Genomic DNA, 25374 nt, shown 5'->3' with positions numbered 1-25374 from the left:
TTATCACACATACTCACCCTACAGAATAACACCCTAAATCATGCTAAGGGCCATGCCCGTGATGACTTCCCTCTTCTCTCTCTCTCTCCCCCCACTTCTCCCTCAACTCTTTATCTTGCTCTATCGGCCCTCCCTCTTTATCTCTCTCTTTCCCCTTCTCCCCCTCCCTAGCACACACACACACCGAACATCAAAGCCAAACCCAGCCACCAGTGGGGATGTCACCTGTGTGTCTGATTGATTATGGTGATACCGGCCAGTCTAGTCTAGTCAGTGACTCCCAGGCTGAAAGGTTGTCCGTTCGATTCCCAAAGTCTGCGGTCGACACGTCTGCATCCTTGAGCCGGATGCCCTCCAACCCCCCCCCCCCCCCCCCCCCCCCATCCACCTACCGGCTCCGTAATGACACCTATCTCAAATAATTCCCTCCCAGTCACTTTGGCTAAACGTGGATGAACTACTTGTTCAAGGCCCGTTTAGGAAACGGGTCTGAGCAGGGGCTGTAATTGGCCTCATATATCAGCTGTTATCTATGTGAGGAGGCCTGGGTGGAAACTCTTACCTCCCCCACCCCCCACCCCCCACCCCCCCCCACCCGCTCCGCTTTATGAGCCACCCAGGTGGGGGTGTGCAGGGATTGTGCCGACAGAACCGTTCAAATGGAAACATTTCGGGGATTCTGCCGGCGTGGAACTCATCGTCATTTACTGTTTACCGTTACAGTTAGCCATTTAGCTGCAAAGCGTCTTACGGTTCATTTAAATGCATGTAATTAAGAAACAGCTAGGGGTTAGGGAATCTTGCGTCAAGATAACTACAGGTTAGACTAAAATTGGGGTTGGACGCTAGAATCTCTCGGCTGCGGGTCAAAAACCCCGGCCACTACAGCCTCCCCCCCCCCCACCAGCCCCCATTTCCGGCTCTTTGTCGTATTTCACCTCAGATTTATGCTTTAATAAAAGGGGTTTTGTTGAGTACATCTATCCGGGATACCCACTGTATTTGTTTCAAAGGTTGCTTGCACACTGCCCCGACAAAAAACAGCAAAACACTTCGGGCATCGGGCCCGGGCCAGGATATGGTTTGGAGGTTGCTGTGAAGCTTTTTGTTTTTGTCTGTGACCATGATGAACCAGCGTTGGCCAACATTGACCAACATCATCCAGTAGGGCTTATGTGTTTGTTGGGTCGTTGTGTCAGCAGCGCCTTACCGCACTGCGGAGAAACCCAGACAGAATAATGACCGCGGTCAGAAGACATGAAATGAATGAATGTGGTCCTTTTCCGCTGGAAGATTCCACCGATCGATTTGCCGTTATGGCCGACCCTGTGTGATGAAAGAAATGTGAGGTTATTACACAGACAGTAGACCAGACAGAGTGGTAGACGGACCGACAGAACCACAGACCAGACCAATCAATAGCTAATGAATTATTCAATAATCTTATTTTACCCCAGGTAATAGAGGGTAGGGTAGTGAAGTTGTGATCTAGGGCGGGCCCCGTGGTCCACAGTCTACCTGCAGGCTTCCTGGGGTACCCCTAGGGGCCATGATGCTCAGGGGGCCTGCTCCTTAAAGACCTGTATCTGGATTCTAAGTTGTTTTGGATAAAAGCGCCTGTACAATTTTGAATAGTCAATCGTCTTTGTCTGTCCTCAATCTTGTTTGCGCATCTGTTGTCTAGCTTTCCTGTGTGCTATGTTTTTTCTTTGGTATCACTATCATTTAGGGTACATTCATTTACCGCTCATAAACATTAGTGAATGCAATAATTGGCATTATTATTGCATTAGTGTTGGCTAATGCCGTATATATCCTTAGTTGGCATGAACCATTAGATAAGACCATTAGTTAACTTTGAATGACCTATGGTAATGCTTATTACGGCATTTACTAACGTTAATCCATGTACCTTATGCAAAGTGTTCCCTATTTTATTTGAATGTGTTTTTATTTGCTCTTCAGATCCAGAACGCGGACGACGTCCTCATCACGCCGTTGGAGAAGTTCCGAAAGGAGCAGATTGGAGCTGCAAAGGCAAGACCCCGCCCACTCACGTACACATCCAACCCCGCGCCCCTATGTTGACTCCACCCCCACCCATGGTGCAGGATGCGGATGCTGTAGATGTAACTACCAAACGCGTGGAACCACCACCGTACTGACCTCTTTAAATGGGACCACGTTGGACATAGATTTGGTCGGACTAGACTTATGGTGCGTTCCAGAGCCCATCCAAAGCAATGGGATGTGGGACTTATCCTACCTGAACTGTACTAGCTCCTACTTGGTGAAGTGGGGGCAGGTCGATCACCCCCCAGTTCGATAGTAGGAGGTTCCACTTCGACGGTGGGATGTTCCACTTCGACATGCGTTCCAGTGCACTCTTCTTAGTTGGAGGTTGGATAAGTCCCACGTCCAACTGGTTTGGATGGGCTCTGGAACGCACCATTAGTTGTTTTGGTTTCTCCTGGTTGTAAAGTAAAGCCAAAGGTCCAAAGACTAAATGTAAAATGTTGGACTATGATGTTATATGAGCGGTGGACTAAAGACAACATTTCTCCTCTCGGCTGTGGAAGGGAAACATCAATCTCTTTCTTGTTACTTTTTTTATTTTTTTTCATTTGCCGTGTCCATTTCTTGTCGGGCTACTCAAGTTATCGCAAATCTCTCTCTCTCTCTCTCTCTCTCTCTCTCTCTCTCTCTCTCTCTCTCTCTCTCTCTCTCTCTCTCTCTCTTTCTCTCTTTCTCTCTTTCTCTCTCCCTCTCTTTCTCTCTTTCCATCACAGTCCCAGTGTTATTGCTCCCATTCACTCTGTTTACAAGATGGTTTCTTAAAAGCCAGAGCCAGTGTCACTCTCCGCCTCTCCTCACCACTTCCCCTTAATGGCTTCCTCTTCCAACTCATTCCCCCTCCACCCCTCCCCCTGCTAGACATTAGCCCAGCTGGAGGGAGATAAATATATCACGAGTGGCGCGGGCAACTTTTCAAACCATTTTTCCAAGAATCGGCAGCGCGGCCTGGGCAGCCGACAGCATGACCCGTCCAATTATCGTCCCCGTCGGAACACATCAGAGAGTCGGGGAGGCAGAGAGACGCTGTGCCCTTATTTGGGAATGCTCCCTGGTTCTCTCTCTCTCTCCCTCTCCCTCTATGTCTCTCTCTCTCTCTCTCTGTCTCTCTCTCTCTCTCTGTCTCTCTCTGTCTCTCTCTGTCTCTCTCTGTCTCTCTCTGTCTCTCGGTCTCTCTCTCTCTCTCTCTCTCTCTGTCTCTCTCTCTCTCTCTCTCTCTCTCTCTCTCTCTGTCTCTCTCTGTCTCTCTGTCTCTCTCCCTCTCTCTCTCTCTCTCTCTCTCTGAGGTCATACAGTGCGCCGGACCCAGTGCGCATGCCGCACCGCGTGGCGCGCTACGCTGACTCTCTGCACCACGTCCAGAACACATACCATCACATGCCCTTCCTCTGCTCAGCCGGTCCCTCTTCTCCTCTCCTCTCATCTGCTCAGCAACCTTCTCCTCTCCTCTTCTCTGCTCAGCTGCCTCCTCCTCTCCTCTCCTCTCCTCTCCTCTCCTCTCCTCTCCTCTGCTCTCCTCTCCTCTGCTCAGCTGCCTCCTCCTCTCCTCTCCTCTCCTCTCCTCTCCTCTCCTCTCCTCTCCTCTCCTCTCCTCTCCTCTCCTCTCCCCTCTCCTCTCCTCTCCTCCTCTCCTCTTCTCTGCTCAGCCGCCCTCTCCTCTCCTCTCCTCTCCTCTCCTCTCCTCTCCTCTCCTCTCCTCTCCTCTCCTCTCTTCTCCTCTCCTCCTGTCTGCTTCTAGCTTCGTCCCATCTGTTGGGGTGGAGGGAGAACACCCGATCTATTCTAAAGGCTGAATAATCCAAACTCCTTGGTCTTACTTGGTTACTTCGTCGGCCTTGGGAGGCTTTATTCCTGGGTTTGTATTCGTTTGTCTGTTTCCGTGTTTTTATTCTGAGGTTTTCATGTAGTCCTTGTTAATTTAGTGCTGGTTTCTTAGCCAGGTCACTCTTGTAAAACAGAAAGAGGAAAAAGGGCTCTCGACAAGACTTCTTCCGAGTGTGTCAGGGCTGAGAGTAAATAAACAGATGAATACAGAGCCGTGTCGGCTCTTGGTCGGTGTTCCAGGAACATCCTTTCGTTTGGAGATTTGCGACATCGGCTAGCATCAACCGTCCAAGGAGGAGAGCACAGTACAGGCTGGGGGCTTGTTCTGCTCAGTTTGTTCTGGGGGAAACCGTAGCGACCCGCTGGCTCCATCAGCATCTGCATCATCTGCTACTCTCAGCTCTTATAGTGTCAACACACACTCCTCCACCTCTACCTCGGACCCACACCTTGGGCCCTGGTTCCCCCACACAGAGCTGCTGCTCTCTGGGTTACCAAGCCGGAGCAAGCAGCCTGCCGACCAACTGGCTCCACAGAATGTCTGCAAGTAGCGTCTGCTGTTTGTGTGTGTGTACATGTGTGTCAATGTGTGTGCATGTTATATATTGTGAGAGAGGGAGCTGTAAACATGTCGATGTAGAGGTTGGTGTATCATGCCCATGCTCATGCACTTGTCAGTTCTTGTAAGGTCTTATAAAACAGCCTAGAGGAAGCTTCTTCGGTCTGTGCCTCGAAGCGACCGCAGGTTCGATTTCGTCAGTCGTCTCTTTCTTCAAAACACCTCGCCCGTCTTCACTGTCCCGAGGCGTACAAGGGCTCCGCAAGAAATCTCTCTTTTGGCTCATTTTGTCAGGGAACAAGCTGAAACAGCTCCAGTCGGGAGCGAGATAGTCATGGATGATCTGAGATCAGAGATTGTAGTCGTTCCACCAAGAGTTCACTACCATCACATGATCCCTGGCCCCGGGCAGGCCCCAGGGGATGGGGGGCCCCAGCATTTTGCACTGACCGTCTGAGAGTATCAGGGCGTGTCAGAAAAGGATTTGCGTGCAGAAACCGAGACCCGCAACGCCTGCTTCCCTGTGATCCCGGGAAAAGTCATTTTGATTTGGTCTTTTCTATTATTTTGTATGTTCTCATGTTGTTGTGTTGTGTTTCTGTTGGGGTCTCTATCACAAGATCACCCCAGCTTCAAAGCCACAGGGCTTATCCTCCCCAATGCAGCTTTATTTTACATTCACACCAGTGTTTTGTTTATTATAATAAAGGAGCGTGCGATGATAAGGAGAGAATGTGACAAAATAAAAGCCCCAAGGAGCGGAGGAGAAGAGGGAAAACCGCTAACAACAGAAAGACAAAGAGAAGAAAGAAACAAAGTAAAAAAACGGAGAAAGTGGCAGGGAGGAACCAAAGACGCAGAGCTGAATCTGTTTGTCCCCGTGGTGCCCTGTGTTGTCAAACAACCACGGAACAGCGGAAGCGAGGGAAAGTTCCTGCTCGTTATCGTCCCGTTCAAAGTAAACAGGACATGACAATTCAACAGTGAGCGAGATGATTACGGTGGAACCGAAACATTAAAAACGAGCAAAGTTCTCTGGGCTGGAATATAAACCATCAACCATGTAAACAATGCATGGTTACTGTTCAAACTCCAGCCACCGCTGCAGACCTCAAGGAACAGATACACATGAGCACTGGGCAACGGACCAATGGTCCGGTGCTGTTCTACGCGGACCATTGAGTTTTGATTCAATGTCTTCCTTCCACATCCAAGTTGCCCATCATAAATTCAAGTTTCGACTTGATCTCAATACTAATGCCTATAGAATCTCTGTTAGGAGCAAAACTGTAGCCCTGCTGGCTTGGTTTTCTGTAACTCTGGTGTAAAGAAAATGAAAAGTGTGAATTGATGTCATGGAGATTTGGCGTCTCGCGCTTTCCAGCTCTCCTGCTGTCTGTCTCTCTTCCTCATTTGTTTCTCTCTTTTTCTGCATCTCTCATTCTCTCTCTCTCTCATTCTCTCTCTCTCTCTCTCTCTCTCTCTCTCTCTCTCTCTCTCTCTCTCTCTCTCTCTCTCTCTCTCTCTCTCTCTCTCTCTCTCTCTCTCTCTCTCTCTCTCTCTCTCTCTCTCTCTCTCTCTCACGTATGATGCCTTAACTCAGTGTCAGCTACCACATGGAGAGTAATCCACACCGTCTTTAAAGGTTAGCTTTAGTGTGGTGCTGTTGTTCGCAGCGGCATCGAAACCCAGCACAGTGGAATACTTCAAACCGGGCAGCCATCCGGGGTTATAGTTTGATATTTCCTCGATGTTGCTTTTCATTTCATTTCCCACCATATACACCCGTGTTAGATTCTTAATGGCAGGGGCTGGGAAAGAGGCAGCCATGCAGTGTGCAGGAATATTGTTGGAATATTGTAATGGTCCATGGCATGTCGCTGTTACAGTGTAAATATTCTACCAGGTTCTATGTTAAGTTGTGTCAGTGAGACTGATTGATTGGTGGTCAACTTCCTGGGGCGGGGCTATATCTTGGGAGGTATAAGGCGGTTTTATCATCTATTGAGAACCTGATAAACGTACAATTAATTATAAAAAGAGTTGCAACGGCAATTCGTCGTAGGCCTATCATTTATTTCAGTGCACACACAACATCTGAAAGTACAAGCCATATGTATATCTAAATGTACACATATTATATGTCTTCACGTACATTGTGATATCTAGCTCAAGGTACATGATTATTCTGCGTATTTTTTTCAACCTTCCCGGTCAGCTCCATCTCCACAGCGGATGAGTCATTTGATTGAAAGGTTTGATGAAAGAGACAAACCAGCAAGTCGCAGAATCAACAGGCTTCATATTTCAGCTGCAGGATTTCAGTCTTGTTTGTCGGTTTGTGTTCAAACTGTCGCTCTCTGTGGAAAGACAAACGCCAGCGTGTGTGTGTGTGTGTGTGTGTATGTGTGTGTGTGCGTGTGCGTGTGCGATGTCGGAATAATCAAGCTCTTGGTTTGTAATCGCCACTGTGGACCCTGGCCCTAATTAGTGTCACCTTAACGAGCTTTTGGACAATGGAGATCGAGACGTTTAGTAACCTGCCTGTGGTGGTGCTGAGATTGGCTTGGCACCGAGGGCACTTAGTGACAACTAGTTTTGGCTAGTGAGGTCGTACATTTTAAGTATACGATCATTGTAGGGCCAACTTCCAATTTGAAGTGAGTCCAAGTTTCCATCACCAGATAATAGTTTTCACAACAGAATTGATAAATGGAAGTAAACTCTAATTTGTAAAAAAAAACACAGAATATAATCGCTGTGATCCCTTAATGGACATACAAATTGCTAATAGTGCCACAATGAAATAAACAAGCATAACAAACAAAATTATACTGACACATGAGTAATATCCGGACAAGTTTAAAAGAATAAAAAGAATGCATTTACGATATTAGGTGTGTGATAGCAATTTAGTCACTAGTTCTTAAGAGTATGGGCTGGTTAAAAAACACGTCTATTGGCATAGTGCTACAGTTTACAAATACAGAATGATAGCAATATTCTTTCTTTTGATCTGTTCCATGTGAACGAATCAGGCTGATAATGTCAATTATGTTGTTCTCAGGACCCAGTGTTGCGTCATAATTCAGTTTGATTATAGTGGCTGTGTTTCTGGAAACTGTATCACAATTGGAAATAGATTCATGTTGTGTTAATAAGACGATAATGGAGAACTAAAGAATATTATTGAATCTTCCTTGCTGAAGCTGTAGAGACACGAAAACACACCCACGCACACACACACACACACACACACACACACACACACACACACACACACACACACACACACACACACCAACCCCTCCATGCGCAATCCATGTATGTCTATATATCTAGACATAAAATTGCGATAGCTGTTTCCATTGCACTGGGATGCTCTGATGTGATAACCGCGATGCTCATTAAGGCCTGTGTTGAAGCAGGGTGGTGGTGGTGGTGGTGTGTGTGTGTGTGGCAGTGTGTACGTGGCCGTGTGTGTCCGACATCAGAATATTACATGTCCCCACGCAGTCTCGCTCTCCTTCACTTCCTGTCAACGGATGGAGAGGGAGAGTGACACCATCTGCCACTCTACATCTGACTCTCTCTCTCGCTCTCTCTCCAAATTCCAAATAACTTTATTGGCATGGAACATTAACATTTCCTTGCCCTCTCGCTTACTTCTTTAACCTCTCTCTCTCTCTCTCTCTCTCTCTCTCTCTCTCTCTCTCTCTCTCTCTCTCTCTCTCTCTCTCTCTCTCTCTCTCTCTCTCTCTCTCTCTCTCTCTCTCTCTCTCTCTCTCTCTCTCTCTCTCTCTCTCCCCCCCCTCCCTCCCCCCCACCCAAAAGAAACCTCGATCACCACAATCCTCAATCGCTGTCAACCTCTTCTCGTCCGTTCAATGGGGCAAGAGGGGGAGCAGAACGCTTGACTTGCACCACAGTCAAATAGATTGAAATTAACATAACAATTTTGCCGGCTGGATTGACACATTCTTTGTGGCATGGGAACAATAATAATGAACTGGCAAAATGTGCTTTTATGTCCTCAACATTTTGACGATTGAGTTGATTCAACTTGATTTGAACGTTTCAGATCAAAGCAGGTGAATGAGCACAGGATTGCTGGATTGTGGTTATAAGAGTTTGCAAACACATACTGTTTATAGGTACGCACGCACGCGCGCATACACTGACGCATGCATACGCACACGCACACGCACATGCACACACGCTCACACACACACCGCAACAGAGTCAAGAATCTGGCCGCCTGTCGGGGAATCTCAAGCTTTGTGGGTGTGGTTGTGTGTCATCGCCTTGGAAACGGTTAACTCTGGATCAAAACAAACCCATCAGACATCCAGTGAAGCCAATCAGAGTGGACATGTCGGGCACACACACACACACACACACACACAGACACAGACACAGACACACACACACACACACACACACACACACACACACACACACACACAGACACAGACACACACACACACAGACACACACACACACACACACACACACACACACACACACACACACAGACACACACATCTTTGTTGTGCGAGAGAGCAGTTTCTCACTTCTGGAAGCCGTATTGTAACATCACATCTCGCCCGCCCAGAGAGAGCCCACCGGCTTCATATAAAGCTTTTAATTTGATCTGGTCCCCAGTGTGCAAAAGGGTGTGTGTGAGGTGTGTGTGTCTCTCTTTTGTTTGTGTTTTGTGAGCCTGCCTGCATGTGTGTGTTTGTGTGTTCATGAGTATGCGAGTGTGAGTTGTGGGTCCAGTTCTTGTCAGGTAGGTCTATGTGTGTGCGTGTGTGTTTGTGTGTTCCCCATTTGCCAGATTGTGCGTCCTCGTGTCAGCTCGATGGCAGACGATCGCTGTGTTCAACTTTATTTTGTCAGATATCAACAGAACTATTTCATCCTTATGGGAAATTTGTATTCTGTCAACATGATGACGTATTTATTCACCATTTCCAACTACCCTCGTCCCATTTTATCTCTCGCGAGAACGGGCGTGACACCTAATTGATTACCTTCACCCCCCCCGGCCCTGGGGAGAAGGCTAGGCCAAGCGGTGAGGTGGAGGGAGGAAGAGGGTAAGAGAGGGAAACGGGGAGAGGGGAGTAAAGGGAGGGGTTGAGTCGGTAACAGTTGTGCTTTGAGGGGTTGTGCTTTGCAATGCAATTGTCTTTGTGAGGACTTGCTATGCGTAGGGCCTGGACTACTCAGAACCCAAGACAAGTTCTCCGCACCCTTCTCCAATTCAACCTCTGGCCCAATTAGAACCCTGGACCAACCAGAAACCTTAAGCATCAGAAGCCTTGGCTAATCACACCCCTGGGATTGGTCTTGGTGCTTTCAGTGTCTGGGGAGATTCCACAGAGTTCTATCTGAGGGCCATGGGAATGAAAACAAACAGACCAACTATTTCCTCCTCATGAAGACCCCCACTAGAGAAACACACACACACACACACACACACACACACACACACACACACACACACACACACACACACACACACACACACACACACACACACACACACACACACACACACACACAGACACACAATTATTTACCAGCTTATTTACTGGTCTCTGCTTCCTCTATTGTGTGTGTTTGTACTGTGTAGTGAGAATGTTGTTTACTAGGGGGGTGGGGTTAGTCTAGACATGCAAAGGACATGCTCAGACGCCGTATGGAAAAACACACACACACCTACAGACTCCTACAGACACCTACACCGACAGACACCTACACACACACACACACACACACACACACACACACACCTATATACACACACACACACACACACCTATATACACACACACACACACACACACACACCTATATACGCACACGCACACCTACAAACAAACTTCTTACCCACCCCCCCATCTAAAATAACCTATGCCCCACACACACCAACTCACTCACTCACTCACTCACTCACTCACTCACTCACTCACTCACTCACTCACTCACTCACTCACTCACTCACTCACTCACTCACAATACAAACATTGCCTTGATGACCCGAGGGTCCACGTTCTGAAAGGGTCCCGGTTCCATCTCCGTAGAACCCTCAGGCTGCCACCGTCTGCCTCTCCCTGACCGTGAGAATGTCCTCTCCCCCCTCCCCTCTCTGCTCAGAGTGCCCCCCCGCCGCCCCCCCCCCCAAGCCGGGGCGTCCCGGCGCCCTCGCCACTCTCTTATTTATCTCCCGTCGCTGACATCTCCGGCGAGAGCGGTTTGATTCCAGAGTCATTGCATCCTTAACGTCACACCGCACCATGACTCAGGTGGTTCTGTCCCCCCCCCCCCCTGCCGATGGCTCACTCTGACTGGGGTGGAGGGGGAGGGTGGAGGGGGAGGAGGGGGAGGGTGGAGGGGGAGGAGCTGGAGAGAGTGGGCGGTGGAGGTGGTGGTGTGGGTGGAGGTGGGGGTCCATAGATCTGAAAGTCTGTCCGTAATGCATCGTTCCCATCGACCGTGCTGGCTTTGTCCTGACCTGCTGTAATGTATTTGAGAAGTTAGTGTTGTTGTTTTTTTTCTGAAGGGAAACGCAGCAGAAGCAAATGCAGTTTGACCGCCCCCTAGTGGCGGGTTTAGGATTAACGTGATGAGGAGGAACGCGCCGTAATAATAACCGGTCCTTTCCTTTTTTCTTTTTTTCCTTCTTATCCCCTCTCCCCCGTGTCTTGTTGACCTTTTCAGGAGGGGAAGAAGAAGTTTGACAAGGAAACAGAAAAGTACTACTCAACGCTGGAAAGACACCTCAGCCTGTCGTCCAAAAAGAAAGACTCCTTTCTCCAAGAGGTGCGGTTAACTCTGCTTGAACCTCATCTCCACATGATCATAAAAATGACGCATAAGGACGTTTTTAGTGCGTGTTGTTATTTTTTTATTCATTTTACCCTTTCACAATTTCGATGAAGAGCACTTCGATCCTGAACAACCAGCCTCAAATCAAAATAAGTGGAGGCTGGCAAACGCCTTGGGTGTGTTGATCAGGGTACTAGAGGCAGACGCTTCTAGGAGCAGATCTTATAGCAGCTCAAGAGCCTTTACTTACTGTTATTATTACTGCATTCAGTCATTTAGACGACACCACTGTATGCTGACGTGCCCAAGTGCTTTACAGTGAATACAGATAAGGGTCGTTAAGAAACGGCTAGGGGTGACATGGTGAATGAATACACAAGACGTATGATACCCACGTACACACAAACATCTGTAGGGAGATGTGTGTTTTCTATTATGCTGTATGTGTTTCTCTTTTGTGTTGCAAGTTGTGCATGTGCGTCTGTGTGTGTGTGTGTGTGTGTGTGGGGGTTGTTCTATTACGTGGTGTGTTGCATATGTTTTTTCTATTATGTAACATCTGTTTGTGTGTGTCTGCTTCATCAATTACGTTATCTCATTACGTCGTGTGCGGGAGTCTTCATTAACATAGACTATAGAAGAGGCCTGTATTATTAAACGCAGGATGATTAAGATTCTACTACAGTGACATCCAAGGTGTAGATAAGAACCCCTGTTCCTATTGTGTGCTATTGAATAAACCTTGATTGTTCACGAATTCAGTGAGCACTTCTGGAACAAGAAAGCCCTGATCATTTCATTGCCGCCTTTTCTAGCAAAAAGAGTGTCCTCCGCTCCACAGTGAGGTAGGTCTGGGATGTTTTAATGTTCTGTCTTTGAGTGCGACCTCTGTGTGTGTCTCTCTCCCCCCTTCTCCCCCATCTCCCCCATTCTTCTCCCCCCCCCCCCCCCCCCCCCCCAAAGGCCGACTCCCAGATCGATAAGGAGAGGCAGCTGTTTTACGATGCCTCGCTCGAATACGTCTTCAAGATACAAGAAGTCCAAGAGAAGAAGAAATTTGAGTTTGTGGAGCCGGTAAACGACAATTGCCTGACGGTGTTATTTTGACGTTATTTCAGTTGTCTCCTAAGTTATCCGTAAATGGTGTGTTTTCACGCGAAACACCCTAACTACACAGGCTGATGGACATTCCAGGAGCTCATTTTCTACGTTTATAGGCGAGTCTACGGCGGGGGTAATTTTAAACACGCTTCAGAGTAAATTAGCTTGTTAAGGAAACTCTGTTTAAGCGTCTGCCAAATTAAGGTACAGAAATGTACAATCATGGAAGTCTGTCCCTTGTGCGCCGGCATTATCGTTGCTCGGAATGAAACATTATCCGGCCCGATCCCTTTAGGCCAGGCTCACGGATAAAATAAGATTAAAAACAGTTTCCCCCCCCCCCCCCCCCCCCCCCATCACATAAAACAACATAAAAAACAATTTTAACCGAGAGGGCCTGCGTTGGCACTCTCTCCTTGTCCGTTGCCGGGAAAAGATTGCAGCCACGGCTGAAATACTTAGCGGAGAAGTTAGCATAAATCGTGCGGTTCTCCAGGTATTAAATGGGGAGCGGACGTGAGCTGGGAGCTAACAAGCTCTCCTGAACCCCCCCCCCCCCCCCTCCTTCCCATCTGTTTACCTCCCCTGGCAGCTCAGCCTCAGCCCGGGCCACAAATGTAAATCTCCCAGCTGCAGAGCAGGCCGTTGAATATGACACGGCTCTTCCTGGCTCTGTGATGAATCTGGGCTGTGATTCTGCTGCTGATACTCCACCACCACCACCACCACCACCCCCAATACCCCCACAACGGCCCTCCCCTGCCTACCGTATCACATCAACGTTTGTTCTGTCAGTGTTCCACTGTGGGTGGAAAAGAGCTTCTTCTCACCCAGCGCCTTCTCTTTGCTGGTTTTTATCCATGCGGGAGCTTCATTTCCCAAGCCTTACACTCAATACATACCCCAACCGATTATACACTGCCGTCAACTATGCCGCCGCCGTTTAGACAGCAGGTGATATAGAATCCCTTTCTGTCCGCCCAACGCCACAACGTATTACTTGTGGGGATTCGATTGTTGTGTGCAATCTTGTGTCCTACAAATGCAGCTACACGTGATTTGTTCCAGCAGAGTAGCATGGTGTTATCATAGTTTATATAAGAGATATGAACGGTTTAATGAGCTGTCCATTAGACGGACATTACAATGTCCTGTGAAGACCCTTCACAGACTTCCACTGGCAATCACAGGATCATTGTCTTCAAGGGTGGGCAGTGTCATTCTCTCCAGTCCAGACATTAAATACACAGTGGCCGTTTCGTGGTAAAGGACCTAACTCTTATCCCCTCTCTCATTTCATCTTCTCGCATTTCCTCTCTCCTCTCCAAACTCCTCTCCTCTCAACTCCACTCACCTCTCCCATCTCCTCTCCCCTCTCATCTCCGATCTTCTTTTATTCTCTCACCTCGTCATTTTACGAACATTCCCTCCTCTCCTCCTCCTCTCCTCTCCTCTCCTCTCCTCTCCTCTCCTCTCCTCTCCTCTTCACCTCCTCTGATCCTCTCCCCTCTCCCCTCCTCCCCTCCACTCCTCTCCTCCCCTCCTCTCCTCCCCTCCCCTCCCCTCCCCTCCTCCCCCCCTCTCCTCTCCTCCCCTCCCCTCCCCTCCCCTCCTCCCCTCCCCTCCTCCCCCCCTCTCCTCTCCTCCCCCAGCTCCTGGCGTTCCTCCAGGGTCTCTTCACCTTCTACCACGAGGGATACGAGCTGGCTCACGAGCTGGAGCCCTACAAGCAGCAGCTGCAGTTTAACCTGCAGAATGTAAGGAGACCCCACACACACATGCATACCCACACACACACGCGTCTTGGCTCCTCTCCTCCTTGGCCTCTGGGGATGAGTTGAACACATACGCATACGTACACAGTCTCACACAATCACACACGATGAATGTGTGCACCCACACTGTTATTCGTTACTCGCTACTCTAACTCGTGCTTTTACTCGCTCACTCTTTCACTCTTTCACACACATACACACACACACACACACATACACATACATACATACATGCATACATGCATGCATACATACATACAATACATACATACATACATACATACACGACACACAAGTCACAAACACACATAATCACGCACACATACAGTTCATATACACACACACATATACATATGCACACACGTATACATATACACACACGTCACATATTTACGCATACACACACACATGTCACACACACACATATATACACACACGTCACACACACACACACAAGTCACACACAAGTCACACACCCATAAGTCACACACGCCGGACGGACAGCCCACATAATCAGATGGGGAGGGGGGGGGCTTATCGTTTCAGGTGCGGCTAGGCGTAGCGTAGCTTCAGCGGCAGGCGATCTGCGGGTGATTGACTGATATTCTGCCGCCTCCTACTGGAAATCGATAGTTCCAGAGTGTAGGATTTCATGTGGAGACCACGGGGATGTTTAATGGTATCTTCTGATAAAACGGGTACTTGCTGTGACGGCAGAGGTAGAGTGCGGCCGCGCCCGTTTCTCAGACGTGTTGGCTTGACATGTCGGTGTTGTGTCCACAGAGCACCTCCTCAGGGTTTTTGGGTCACACATCTTTCATAAAAGAAAGGCGGTCCGGTAGTACGCAGCCTGTTTTATACTGTAGATCAATGACGCAATGTCCTCGTATTCCATCATCTTTTAGTATTTACGAGTGAACAGCTTTTATAAAATATATATGTATATATATATATATATCATCAATATATTATAAATATATATATATATAATCAATATACACATGCATCTAATAAATATGAATTGGTTATGAATCCTTGACATTGTGATTCTACCCTGTCTGTTGAATGATGAAAACATGATTTGATGCGTCAGGAAATCTAAATTTCATTAACATTTGACTTGATGATCCATCTTCATCCACACACCTAGACACACACACACACACACACACACACACACACACACACACACACACACACACACACACACACACACACACACACACACACACACACACACACACACACTGTGTCACATGACCTTTATCACTAATCTCTTCATAAACCCCGGCCCCTCCCCATCGCCCCCCGTCACCCAGATTGTAGCATCGACCGGAACAGGTTTTTTACGTCCTACCTTCAACGTTGAGCCTTAATTGATGAGTCCCGGTTAACTCCCGTCTGTTAAGATGTCGTAAACTCTTGAAAGCAGGAGGCATCGCAGGGCGGTGCACACTCTGAGCTGTCAGCCGCCTGTTTTATTACGTACGACGCATTCCTTCAGAGGTGAGGCGTCTGCGCCTACCGACTGTATATCAAGAGGTCGGGGAAATTATGAAGGCCTGTTTGACTATCACGAGCCAGACCGGGGAGCAGTCCTCTCAGAAACACATTCCTTTGCATGATGCGTCGCTCGGCACATCCGAGATGGGAGAGGAGAGAGATGAAGTCAAATGAAGAGTGAGGAGAGGAGACATGAGAAGAGGTGAGGAGATATGAGAGGAGTTGAGGAGACATGAGAGGAATTGAGAAGACATGAGAGGAGTTGAGGAGGCATGAGAAGAGTTGAGGAGATGTGAGAGGAGTTGAGGAGACATGAGAGGAGATGAGGAGACATGAGAGGAGATGAGGGGACATGAGAAGAGAGGAGATGAGAAGACATGAGAAGAGAGGAGATGATGAGACATGAGGGGAGATGAGGAGACACGAGCAGATGAGGAGACATGAGAGGAGAAGAGGAGACATAAGAGGAGGAGACGTGAGAGGAGATGAGGAGACATGAGAGGAGAGGAGGAGACATAAGAGGAGGAGACATGAGAGGAGATGAGGAGACATGAGAGGAGAGAAGGAGACATGAGAGGCGGCAAGCGAGGGAATCGTCATTTGAAACGGACTGACAGCTCTCCGTGGCAAAGGGCAGGGAGATACAGACACGTCATCCAGGTGGACCCCCCCCCCCCCCCACGACACCACTGGACACTCTGGATTACGGGATAATCCCGAGGACATTTCGGTTAACGTTCCGGTGGGATTACCTGTCGTTGTTCAGGCGCGGAACAACTTTGTGAGCACCAAGCAGGAGGTGGAGAAGCTGATGAAGAGGATGAGGTCGGCAGACCAGGACTACAAACCCCCGGGCCAGTGGACGATGGAGGGCTTCCTCTATGTCCAGGAGAAACGTGAGTCCCTCCAGCGTGGCCCCTCCCGATCAAACTTTCTCTCCTAACTTTATTGACATTTCCTCCAGGTGACCGGAACACAGCTCTGTTCAACGGCCCAAAGTATCTGACAGTATAAACGAGGAGACGGAAACACGTAAATAAATCGCAAAAATGAAATAGCTCAATAATAATGAAATACCGTGTACTCACTCATTTACTTGAATAACATCGGCTTTGGTCACTTTTGAATATCCGATAGATACAAGGCCTTGTGTGGGTTGTTGTTGACTGTTAATGTTGTTGTTTTTCCCCTTCATGAGGTTTGTTGTGGGTTGCTGTATTCCACCCATGTTGAGAATTGTTTTTGTCTTTTACTGGTGGTTAATTATTTCTTTCACCATTGTAGTTTATTGTTTTTGGGTGTTTCACTGTTCATTTTGTTTTTCACCGTTGTTGTTGTTTATCAACGTTGTTGTTATTGACGATGATTGTGTATTTTCCCTGTTGTTGTGGTGCAGGTCCTCTGGGTTGCACCTGGACCCGTCACTACTGCACCTTCGAGAAGGGCAGTAAGACCTTTACCATGAGCAGCACTGAGCACAAGTCAGCCGGCAAACAGGTAGTCACAGACAGACAGTCAGAGTTGTAGCTACCTAGTAGAAGTGTTTGTTTTTATATTATCTGGATGTTAAGCTTGCGTCTGAATACATTTGTTCGTTTTGATGATAGTTGTGTTCCTATGTTCCAGAACGGTCTCGTTCTGAGCCCGGCGGAGATGTTCAAGCTTAAGTCTTGCATCCGCAGGAAGACGGACTCCATCGACAAGCGCTTCTGCTTCGACGTTGAGGTGGTGGAGAGGTGTGTGGCTGTACTCAATCTTCCAGGTGTTCCCTAACCATGCTCCTTAACATGTTCCCTAACATGTCCCTAACATGTTCCCTTGCACGTTATGGAACTTGTTAACCACATAACACGTTCCTTACGGTGTTCCTCCTTACCTTAGAGTGTTGCCTAACTATTTAAGTTGCATGTTCCTTGACTTATGACTTTATTGAACTTGGTGTTTTACAAAACAAATTAACTTTTTAAAGTAGTTTGCGTTGTAGATTCACTATTTATATTGATGTTGTACTTCTCATATCTCATGTGAATTGAAAAAAATATTCTTCTCATACAGTTTGGAATGGCTATTCCCCAATTGACGATAGCTGTTCTGCTCTATAATATCCCTGTCTAGGGAGGGTGATCTATCCGCAGGGACCCACTGTAACCTTCCTCCCCAGGATAAATTAAGGCTGCGCTGGAATAGCACTGCAAATAGGATCCTTGTCCGACGCAGGAAATTAAAGTGTTTGTTCCAACTGTCAAATCTTTCTGATCTATTCCCTTTTCCTTCTTCTCCGAAATGTTACAACAACCAACTCCCTAAACTCACTTTGCCTTACAAGTTTACTCTAAGACATAAGAGACGGAGATCTTCATCTCCAGTCTGTTTTGTTCTTTGGTTTTGATCATAAGCAGCAATAACGTAAGCGAAAATATAATTTGCATAAGTCACGGCGAACTAATCGGATAAGAATACCAGTATTTAATGAGCTGTTATTACAAATTAGTCTACTGTTCTGTTAGTATAAATTTCCTATCCCAATGTTCTCTGTTCTGTTCCTCCTTGCATGCCTTCCTCTGCCTCCCCCCCTCCCCCCCCTCCCCCCCCTCCCCCCCCCCCCCCTCCCATCCACTGTATGTACTTCCTGCTTCCTGTGACGGTAGAGGGTATCCATCGCCTGCCTGAACCCTGTTCATGTTCTCTCTCCTGTGTCTGTGTCGATGCAGTCAGGCCCTCTGTCGAGGAACTCTTTTAAGACCCCTACTGTTATTCGGTAAAGTCCGGTACGTGAGCTGACCAGTGCTTCCCGAAACCCCCCCCCCCCCCCCCCAGCAGGTGCATGCGCTGCTGCATGTCTGCTGCTGCTAGTAAACCCCGAAGTAGCCAATCGCTAAAACTCTGCGTCGACCAATCTGCCCTCCTCCTCCGCCACCACAGCAGCAACTCCAATCACTGCTCAGAATCACCTGCCACACAATCACCAGCCACGGCTGAAGGGTCTCCCCCCGCGATTTGCTATTGATTCGTGAAATTAACCAGAATGATGCCATGATTATTCGTTATTATAGTTATTCCGAGAATCAAATGAATAATAAATTGTTAATCTTTCTGTTGCTGATTGGAAGAGGGGGGGAAAAAAAATCAGCAGACCTTCCAGGCCTTCAGGGAACATTCATTTTTAATTTCTGCCTGATTGTTTCCCACCGGGGGGAAACGGTCACAGTGAGATTCCTCCAGACGCCGTTTAGAATGGGATGGGAGGGTACATGAGGTGATGACAGACTTTGGATGAGTTGTTTACTCTCTCCATGCGACGATGCTAGCTGTAACGCCCCCCTCCCCCCCAGTGTGTGTGTGTGTGTGTGTGTGTGGGGGGGGGGGGTCTGATGCTGATTATGCGAGCGATGCTACCCGAGGAGAAACCGTAGGAGATGAGGCGCGGCGTGCAGTGACTGGTGTCAATCAGTCGGAAGCAGACCAGACACCTGATGTTGTGGTGTGCGATGCTGCGACGAGACGATGACAGGAGGCTGTTTGTTGTTTGTGTCAGATGCACGCCGGGGTGACGGCGTCTCACTGTTTGTAACGGGAGGTGACTGAGGGGGGGACGATAAAGTAAGAGACACAGAGCGAGGTGGTAGTCTCAGGTCGTCGTGGTTACAGGGAATCTCTATAAAGAAGTTCACCGGCACAAGTTGCTTCGGATGAAAGTGTGTGCTGAATGAGAAGAACGGAAAACTGTTCATGACTTAATCAGTTGAATGTCTTAGGATGTTTAATTTGGTTGTTGATGGTGGGGGTGTGGCCGGTGGTGGTAGTGGGCGGGGTCACAGTGTGGTGATGTAATGAAACACGTGCACCTGATACTTTAATCACCCATCCCTTGCCGTGATTGATACCTGGTCGGTGGGGCTGTGTGTGAAGGCCAAACTGTACTCCTGTGTTGAATAGACTTCTAATGCCTCCACTGTGGCCGGCAACTGGCATTTCGCGTTTTCATCATTCTGACATCATCGCCATCACACCAAAAAAGGTCCCCAAAAGTCACTCATTCGGTGACATCTGCTGGTCTTAATTAAGTGGAGATGATCAAATCAAAGGAACCTCTCCACCTGGTCCGTCATAAATGAACTGAAACGTTAATGAAGGGCCATCCGTCGCCCTAATGGTGGTTTTATAGGTTCCCGTAACCCATGGCGACGACCACTCTGGGCTACGCTGGGGATATTCAACGCAGAAGTAGAATCTGGTCTTCAGTGAGGAGGCTGTAAGGAGAGTGCATGTGTGATGGGGGTATAGGTGAGGTGTGTGTGTGTGTGTGTGTGTGTGTGTGTGTTTGTGTTTGTGTAAGGGGTTTGTGTGAATGTAAGCGGTTTGATTGAGAAGTATAGTGTATGTGATGAGTAGATGTAAGATTTGTGTGTAAGATGTGTGTGTGTGTGTGTGTGTGTGTGTGTGTGTGGCGAGCTGTGTGTAAGGTGTCTGTTGTGCTGCCCCCAGGCACGGCGTGGTGACGCTACAGGCTCTGTCCGAGACCAACCGTCGTCTCTGGCTGGAAGCCATGGACGGCAAGGAGCCGGTGAGCTGACCTCTGACCTCTCGCTCTCGGCCTTTTTTCTCTCTCTCTCTTTCTTTGTCTCTGTCAGACTCGCTCAGTCTCTCACTCGCTCAGTCTCTCACTCGCTCTCTCTCTCTCTCTCTCTGTCTCTGTCTCTCTCTCTCTGTCTCTGTCTCTCTCTCTCTGTCTCTGTCTCTGTCTCTGTCTCTGTCTCTGTCTCTGTCTCTCTCTCTCTCTCTCTCTCTCTCTCTCTCTCTCTCTCTCTCTGTCTCTCTGTCTCTCTGTCTCTCTGTCTCTCTCTCTCTCTCTCTCTCTCTCTCTCTCTGTCACACTCTCTCATGCTCTGTGTACATTGGTCTCTCTCTCTCTCACGCTCTCTCATGCTCTGTTTACATTGGTCTCTCTCTCTCTCGCTGTCACTCGCTCCTTCTTACTGTCACTCTCTCACTGAATTCAATTCAATCCAAAAACGCTTTATTGGCATGTTAAATACACATTTGCAATGCCATAGCAGTTTTCTCTGTGTGTGTCTCTCTCTCTCTATCCCCCTCCCCCCCACCCTACAGATTATCTTAGAAAGCATTGTTTAGTACTCAAGAGAGATCTGCCAGAAGCACACCTGGTTTGGTCTGTCTGTATGTCTGTCTGCCTCGTGAATTAATTCATCCACAGTTTATATAACAACTATCTGCTACAGTGGCCGAGAAAGCCCTGATCTGCTATTATGTGCTTCCGGTGCTTCTGTGTACTTCACCTGTCGATGTTGGTCATTATTTACGCTTTATTATTCTCTACACTTCCCAGATCTATAACCTGCCTGCAATACTGAGCAAGAAGGAGGAAAGTAAGTGTGTGTGCATGTGCAGAATAGAAGTTGAACAAATTATATTCAAATTCATATTTATTTATTTATCAGCAGAAATTCAGTCTTCTCAAAGACACGCAGCCTTATAGAAACATAACATATAGATATACAACATGCTAGAGATGTTTAACACTCTATATAAATATATGTATATTGATACATACATGCAGACATAGATATATATAGATATAGATGTCTATATATGTACTGTAGATATTTGTATACATACATGTGTATATACATACGTGTAAACATATAAAATATTTACATATATAGAACACAAGTACATATATAGAACACACACAGTACATGAAACTATAAGGTCCCTGTTCACGGGTGGCAGCAGCCTCTGTATTCCTTCCTGGCTGTCAGGTTAGCACACAGCAGCGATCGATTTGTCAGTCACGCTTTAATCTGGGGTTTTCAGCGTTCCTCAACGAGGCTGGCTTCAACTTTGTGAGGAAATGCATCGACCTGGTGGAGAACCGAGGTGGGCACGGCACAGTCTCTGTTTTACCGAACACTGACTTCACACGGAAACGTAGCCTTTTTTAACCTTTCCGCCTGCTCACTTTTATACACCTTCACATTTTTCATCAATTTCCATTTATTCATTGGATTACAGTTTCTGCATTTTATATATTTCTTTGCTTCCATGTATTCTATCCTCTTTCTCTATCTCTTATTATCTTGAGCAGAGGCATGGTAATGACAACGATTTCCCCAGGGATTCAGAAAGCAATCTCTGAATCAGAAAATGATGCACACATCCAATGAAGTGAAGCCAATAAAAACCCACCCAGAATGTTACGTAATATATTCTGTTGGAACATAATATTATGATGTTTATGCTCGATTGATCACATCTATACCTATTGACAAAGCCATCTGCCACTCCAACACTGAACGATCAGACCTGGTTATATAATCAAGATATTCTCCTACGGAAGAATATAGTATGGTAGCTTACATATTTAATGCTGCCATACTTCCCTATAGAGTGGACTATACTCCCAAAACCATTGAATACCGAGTTAAAAGTATGGTTAAAAAAACACACTTGTCGAATTATTAGACGGACATGAAAAATACAGTTAAAAGCCCACACGTTCACTACCATAAATACACATATCTTTTTTATATCAATATCTTTATTATAGCTCTCCATGTCTATATATATATATATGAAACTGAGACTGTATGCAACTAGGATGGATGATTACTGACCCCTTGTGTGTGTGTGTGTGTGTGTGTGTGTGTGTGTGTGTGTGTGTGTGTGTGTGTGTGTGTGTGTGTGTGTGTGTGTGTGTGTGTGTGTGTGTGTGTGTGTGTGTGTGTGTGCGTGCGTGCATGTGTTGTCATTGCCCTACAGGGATCAACACTCTGGGTCTGTACCGGATCGGCGGGGTCAACTCCAAGGTGCAGAAACTGATGAGCACGGCCTTCTGTAAGTATCACTCGTCTCAGGGGATGATGGTGACACCACAAGTGGTGGGGACTGCCCACCACAAGTGGTGGGGACTGCCGAGGACATGATGGTCCTGTGTAACTCTAAAGGACATCACCATGTCTGTGTAGCTCATCTGCCAGGGTTGGGAGCACCATCCTACTCATGGTCAACAAAATGCAGTTGACCAAATGGCATATATTTATATAAGTACTATTATAATGAATAAAGCGGCATCTGGTTTGAGTACATAATGTAGTAAGGATATTCATTCCGGGTTTTCTGCGTTCACACCAAATGCTTCAACGTAACTGTGTGTACTACTAAGGTGAAACTGCTGAATGGTAAAAGGTGTCCATCTAGTGGTAGTTTTGTGTAATCGCATCATAATTCTGCTCTGTCGAAAAATAGTTGTTATTTTACATTTATATTTATTTATCTCATAAATCGTTCAACGCATCTTTTGTACATGTTTTAGGTGTTTTGGGTCGTGGGCTGTGTTGGAGGTGGTAGTGGTAGTTTTGTGTAATCACATCGTAATTCTCCTTTGTCGAAAAAAAGTTGTTATTTTACATTTATAACATTGTTTCAGGCATTTTGAATATTTCCTGCATAATTCAATACAAAAAATCAGAATTTTAATCTCATATATCGTTAAACGCATCTTCCATACATGTTTTAGATGTTTTGGGTCGTGGGGTGTGTTGGAAGCAAGGTGAAGGACGTCATTGGTTGATCAAAGTGTTTCCAACAGCAACCAAAGCGGCGGTGGATATGGATCTGGATGCTGAGGCCTGGGACAACAAAACCATCACGAGTGGCCTGAAGAACTACCTCAGGTCAGAGTGGCCGCAGCCGGAGGCTACATTAATACCTCTTTACGCCAGCCGCGCCTGGCTTCATTGATTCGTTGAAGCCCACCTGCTGAGTGGGCTAGGTAGCTCTCTGAAGTCTCTCTCTCTCTCTCTCTCTCTCTCTCTCTCTCTCTCTCTCTCTCTCTCTCTCTCTCTCTCTCTCTCTCTCTCTCTCTCACCATCTTTCTCAATCTCACATGCACATGTTCTCTTAGAGAGAAATTATTCAAGTGTTTTCCTCTCTCCCCCACCAGGTGTCTGTCTGAGCCCCTAATGACATTCAAGCTGCACAAGGACTTCATTCTGGCTGTCAGTAAGTACCTCATCCTAGCCTTGTTAATGGTAAGCCTCGTTAAGGACTAGTGGGTTAGCCTCATTATGGGTTAGCCTCATTAGTGGGCTAGCCTTGTTAGTGGGTTAGCCTCGTTAGTGGGTTAGCCTTGTTAGTGGGTTAGCCTAGTTAGTGGGTTAGCCTTGTTAGGGGTTAGCCTTGTTAGGGGTTAGCCTTGTTAGGGGTTTGCCTCATTAGTGGGCTAGCCTCGTTAGTGGGTTAGCCTCGTTAGTGGGTTAGCCTAGTTAGTGGGTTAGCCTCGTTAGTGGGTTAGCCCAGTTAGTGGGTTAGCCTTGTTAGGGGTTAGCCTCGTTAGGGGTTTGCCTCATTAGTGGGCTAGCCTTGTAAATGGTAAGCCCTGGTAAAAAATGTATTTTGAGTGGTAAGCCTCATTGAGGGTTGTCCTCGTTTGGAGTCTTGGCGTATCGAGCAAGCGGTTTCTTGCTAAACCATGCCGACAGCTAGTCTAAAGTCATCAGGGGTCGATCCCGCTAACTTTTTCAGTTTGTAGTGAGAAACCCCTGGCACTCCGCCGCCCCGTCCAATAGTTGAATGATGATGTTAACGAGGCTTTCTCCTCCTCCCCCCCCCCCCCCCCCCCCCCCCAGAGTCGGACGATCAGAACTACAGAGTGTGTGCTGTCCACGCCCTGGTCCACAAGCTCCCTGACAGGAACAAGGAGATGCTGGAGCTGCTGATCCAACACCTCGTCACGTACGTCCCGTCCCGTCTCCCACAACCTCCGCGGAGCTAATTCAGTTTGGAGGTCACTCGTTCGATAGCTTCAAAGCCCCATCCACCCCCCTGTTCAGATAATCCTACTTATATTACTTTACGTAATATAACCTCTTTTTTTTTAATTAATCGATTAATCTCCCCTTTATTATTCTAAAGGGAAGTACATTGGTGTTCTCTTCCATCTATTCTATCTTATTTTCTTTCTTCTACTGAGGTCTTCTGTGGCTTCTACTTTTTTTTTATATATATATACCAGCAGTGGTTGGCATAGCAACGGGAGGAGCTGTAAAACGTCCCTTTTGTTTTTGTAGAGCCCTTAGTCACAGTAACACAAGCCCGTCACCCAGAGGAAACACTCCCCCACCCCAGAGGAGACACAACCCTAGATGGATCAGGAGAGGGGTCCCTTCTGATCCAGAAAGTTCACAGCTGGAGGGGCTAAAGAGACACACTAACAACCTCTACAATCTGTTGTTGAATTTAGATTTTGTAAGACTTTGATGTGTTATATCTACTGTAGCTGTAGCTGTTACATTTCTTTTTATTTACAGTGAATTTGTGATTATCTAGCAACTCAATACACTGTCCAGTTATTGTCTTTATTGTTGCTGTTGTTGTTGTAAGATAGTGGCCGTTATGGTTCATGGTGCGACTCCAGCTCAGTCCATGTGGTGGTGTTTGCTATAGGGTCTCCACCCAGAGCAAGTTCAACCTGATGACGGTGTCCAACCTGGGCGTGATCTTCGGTCCCACGCTGATGAGGTCACAGGAGGAGACGGTGGCGGCCATGATGAACATCAAGTTCCAGAACATTGTGATGGAGATACTGATCGAGAACTTTGACAAGGTAAGCAGCCTTAGTTCATACCTCATATATTATATTATTTATATCAATATTATGATATATGTATAGGTATAGTGTGTCTT

At 47.2% G+C, this 25374-nt stretch overlaps 1 protein-coding gene across 6 annotated transcripts in view; it reads left to right on the top strand.

Moving 5' to 3' along the window:
• Positions 1–25374, top strand: part of arhgap42b (Rho GTPase activating protein 42b) — a 68908-nt gene that overhangs the window by 35301 nt on the left and 8233 nt on the right. For 3 of the 6 annotated variants that reach the window (XM_030380403.1, XM_030380404.1, XM_030380402.1), the window contains exons 4-20: positions 1966–2037; positions 11183–11284; positions 12254–12364; positions 14044–14148; positions 16436–16565; positions 17066–17166; positions 17296–17405; positions 17785–17895; positions 18381–18437; positions 20155–20233; positions 21017–21056; positions 21505–21567; positions 22450–22524; positions 23279–23363; positions 23633–23691; positions 24318–24423; positions 25135–25294. In XM_030380403.1, the coding sequence (XP_030236263.1) occupies positions 1966–2037; positions 11183–11284; positions 12254–12364; positions 14044–14148; positions 16436–16565; positions 17066–17166; positions 17296–17405; positions 17785–17895; positions 18381–18437; positions 20155–20233; positions 21017–21056; positions 21505–21567; positions 22450–22524; positions 23279–23363; positions 23633–23691; positions 24318–24423; positions 25135–25294 (1566 nt within the window). The remainder of the gene's footprint in view (positions 1–1965; positions 2038–11182; positions 11285–12253; positions 12365–14043; positions 14149–16435; positions 16566–17065; positions 17167–17295; positions 17406–17784; positions 17896–18380; positions 18438–20154; positions 20234–21016; positions 21057–21504; positions 21568–22449; positions 22525–23278; positions 23364–23632; positions 23692–24317; positions 24424–25134; positions 25295–25374) is intronic. The other 3 variants (XM_030380407.1, XM_030380406.1, XM_030380405.1) reach the window with 2 other exon arrangements.

This window comes from Gadus morhua, chromosome 16 (genome assembly GCF_902167405.1).
Source record: "Gadus morhua chromosome 16, gadMor3.0, whole genome shotgun sequence".
Taxonomy (NCBI): Eukaryota; Metazoa; Chordata; class Actinopteri; order Gadiformes; family Gadidae; genus Gadus; species Gadus morhua.
This window is presented reverse-complemented; position numbering and strand designations above follow the sequence as displayed.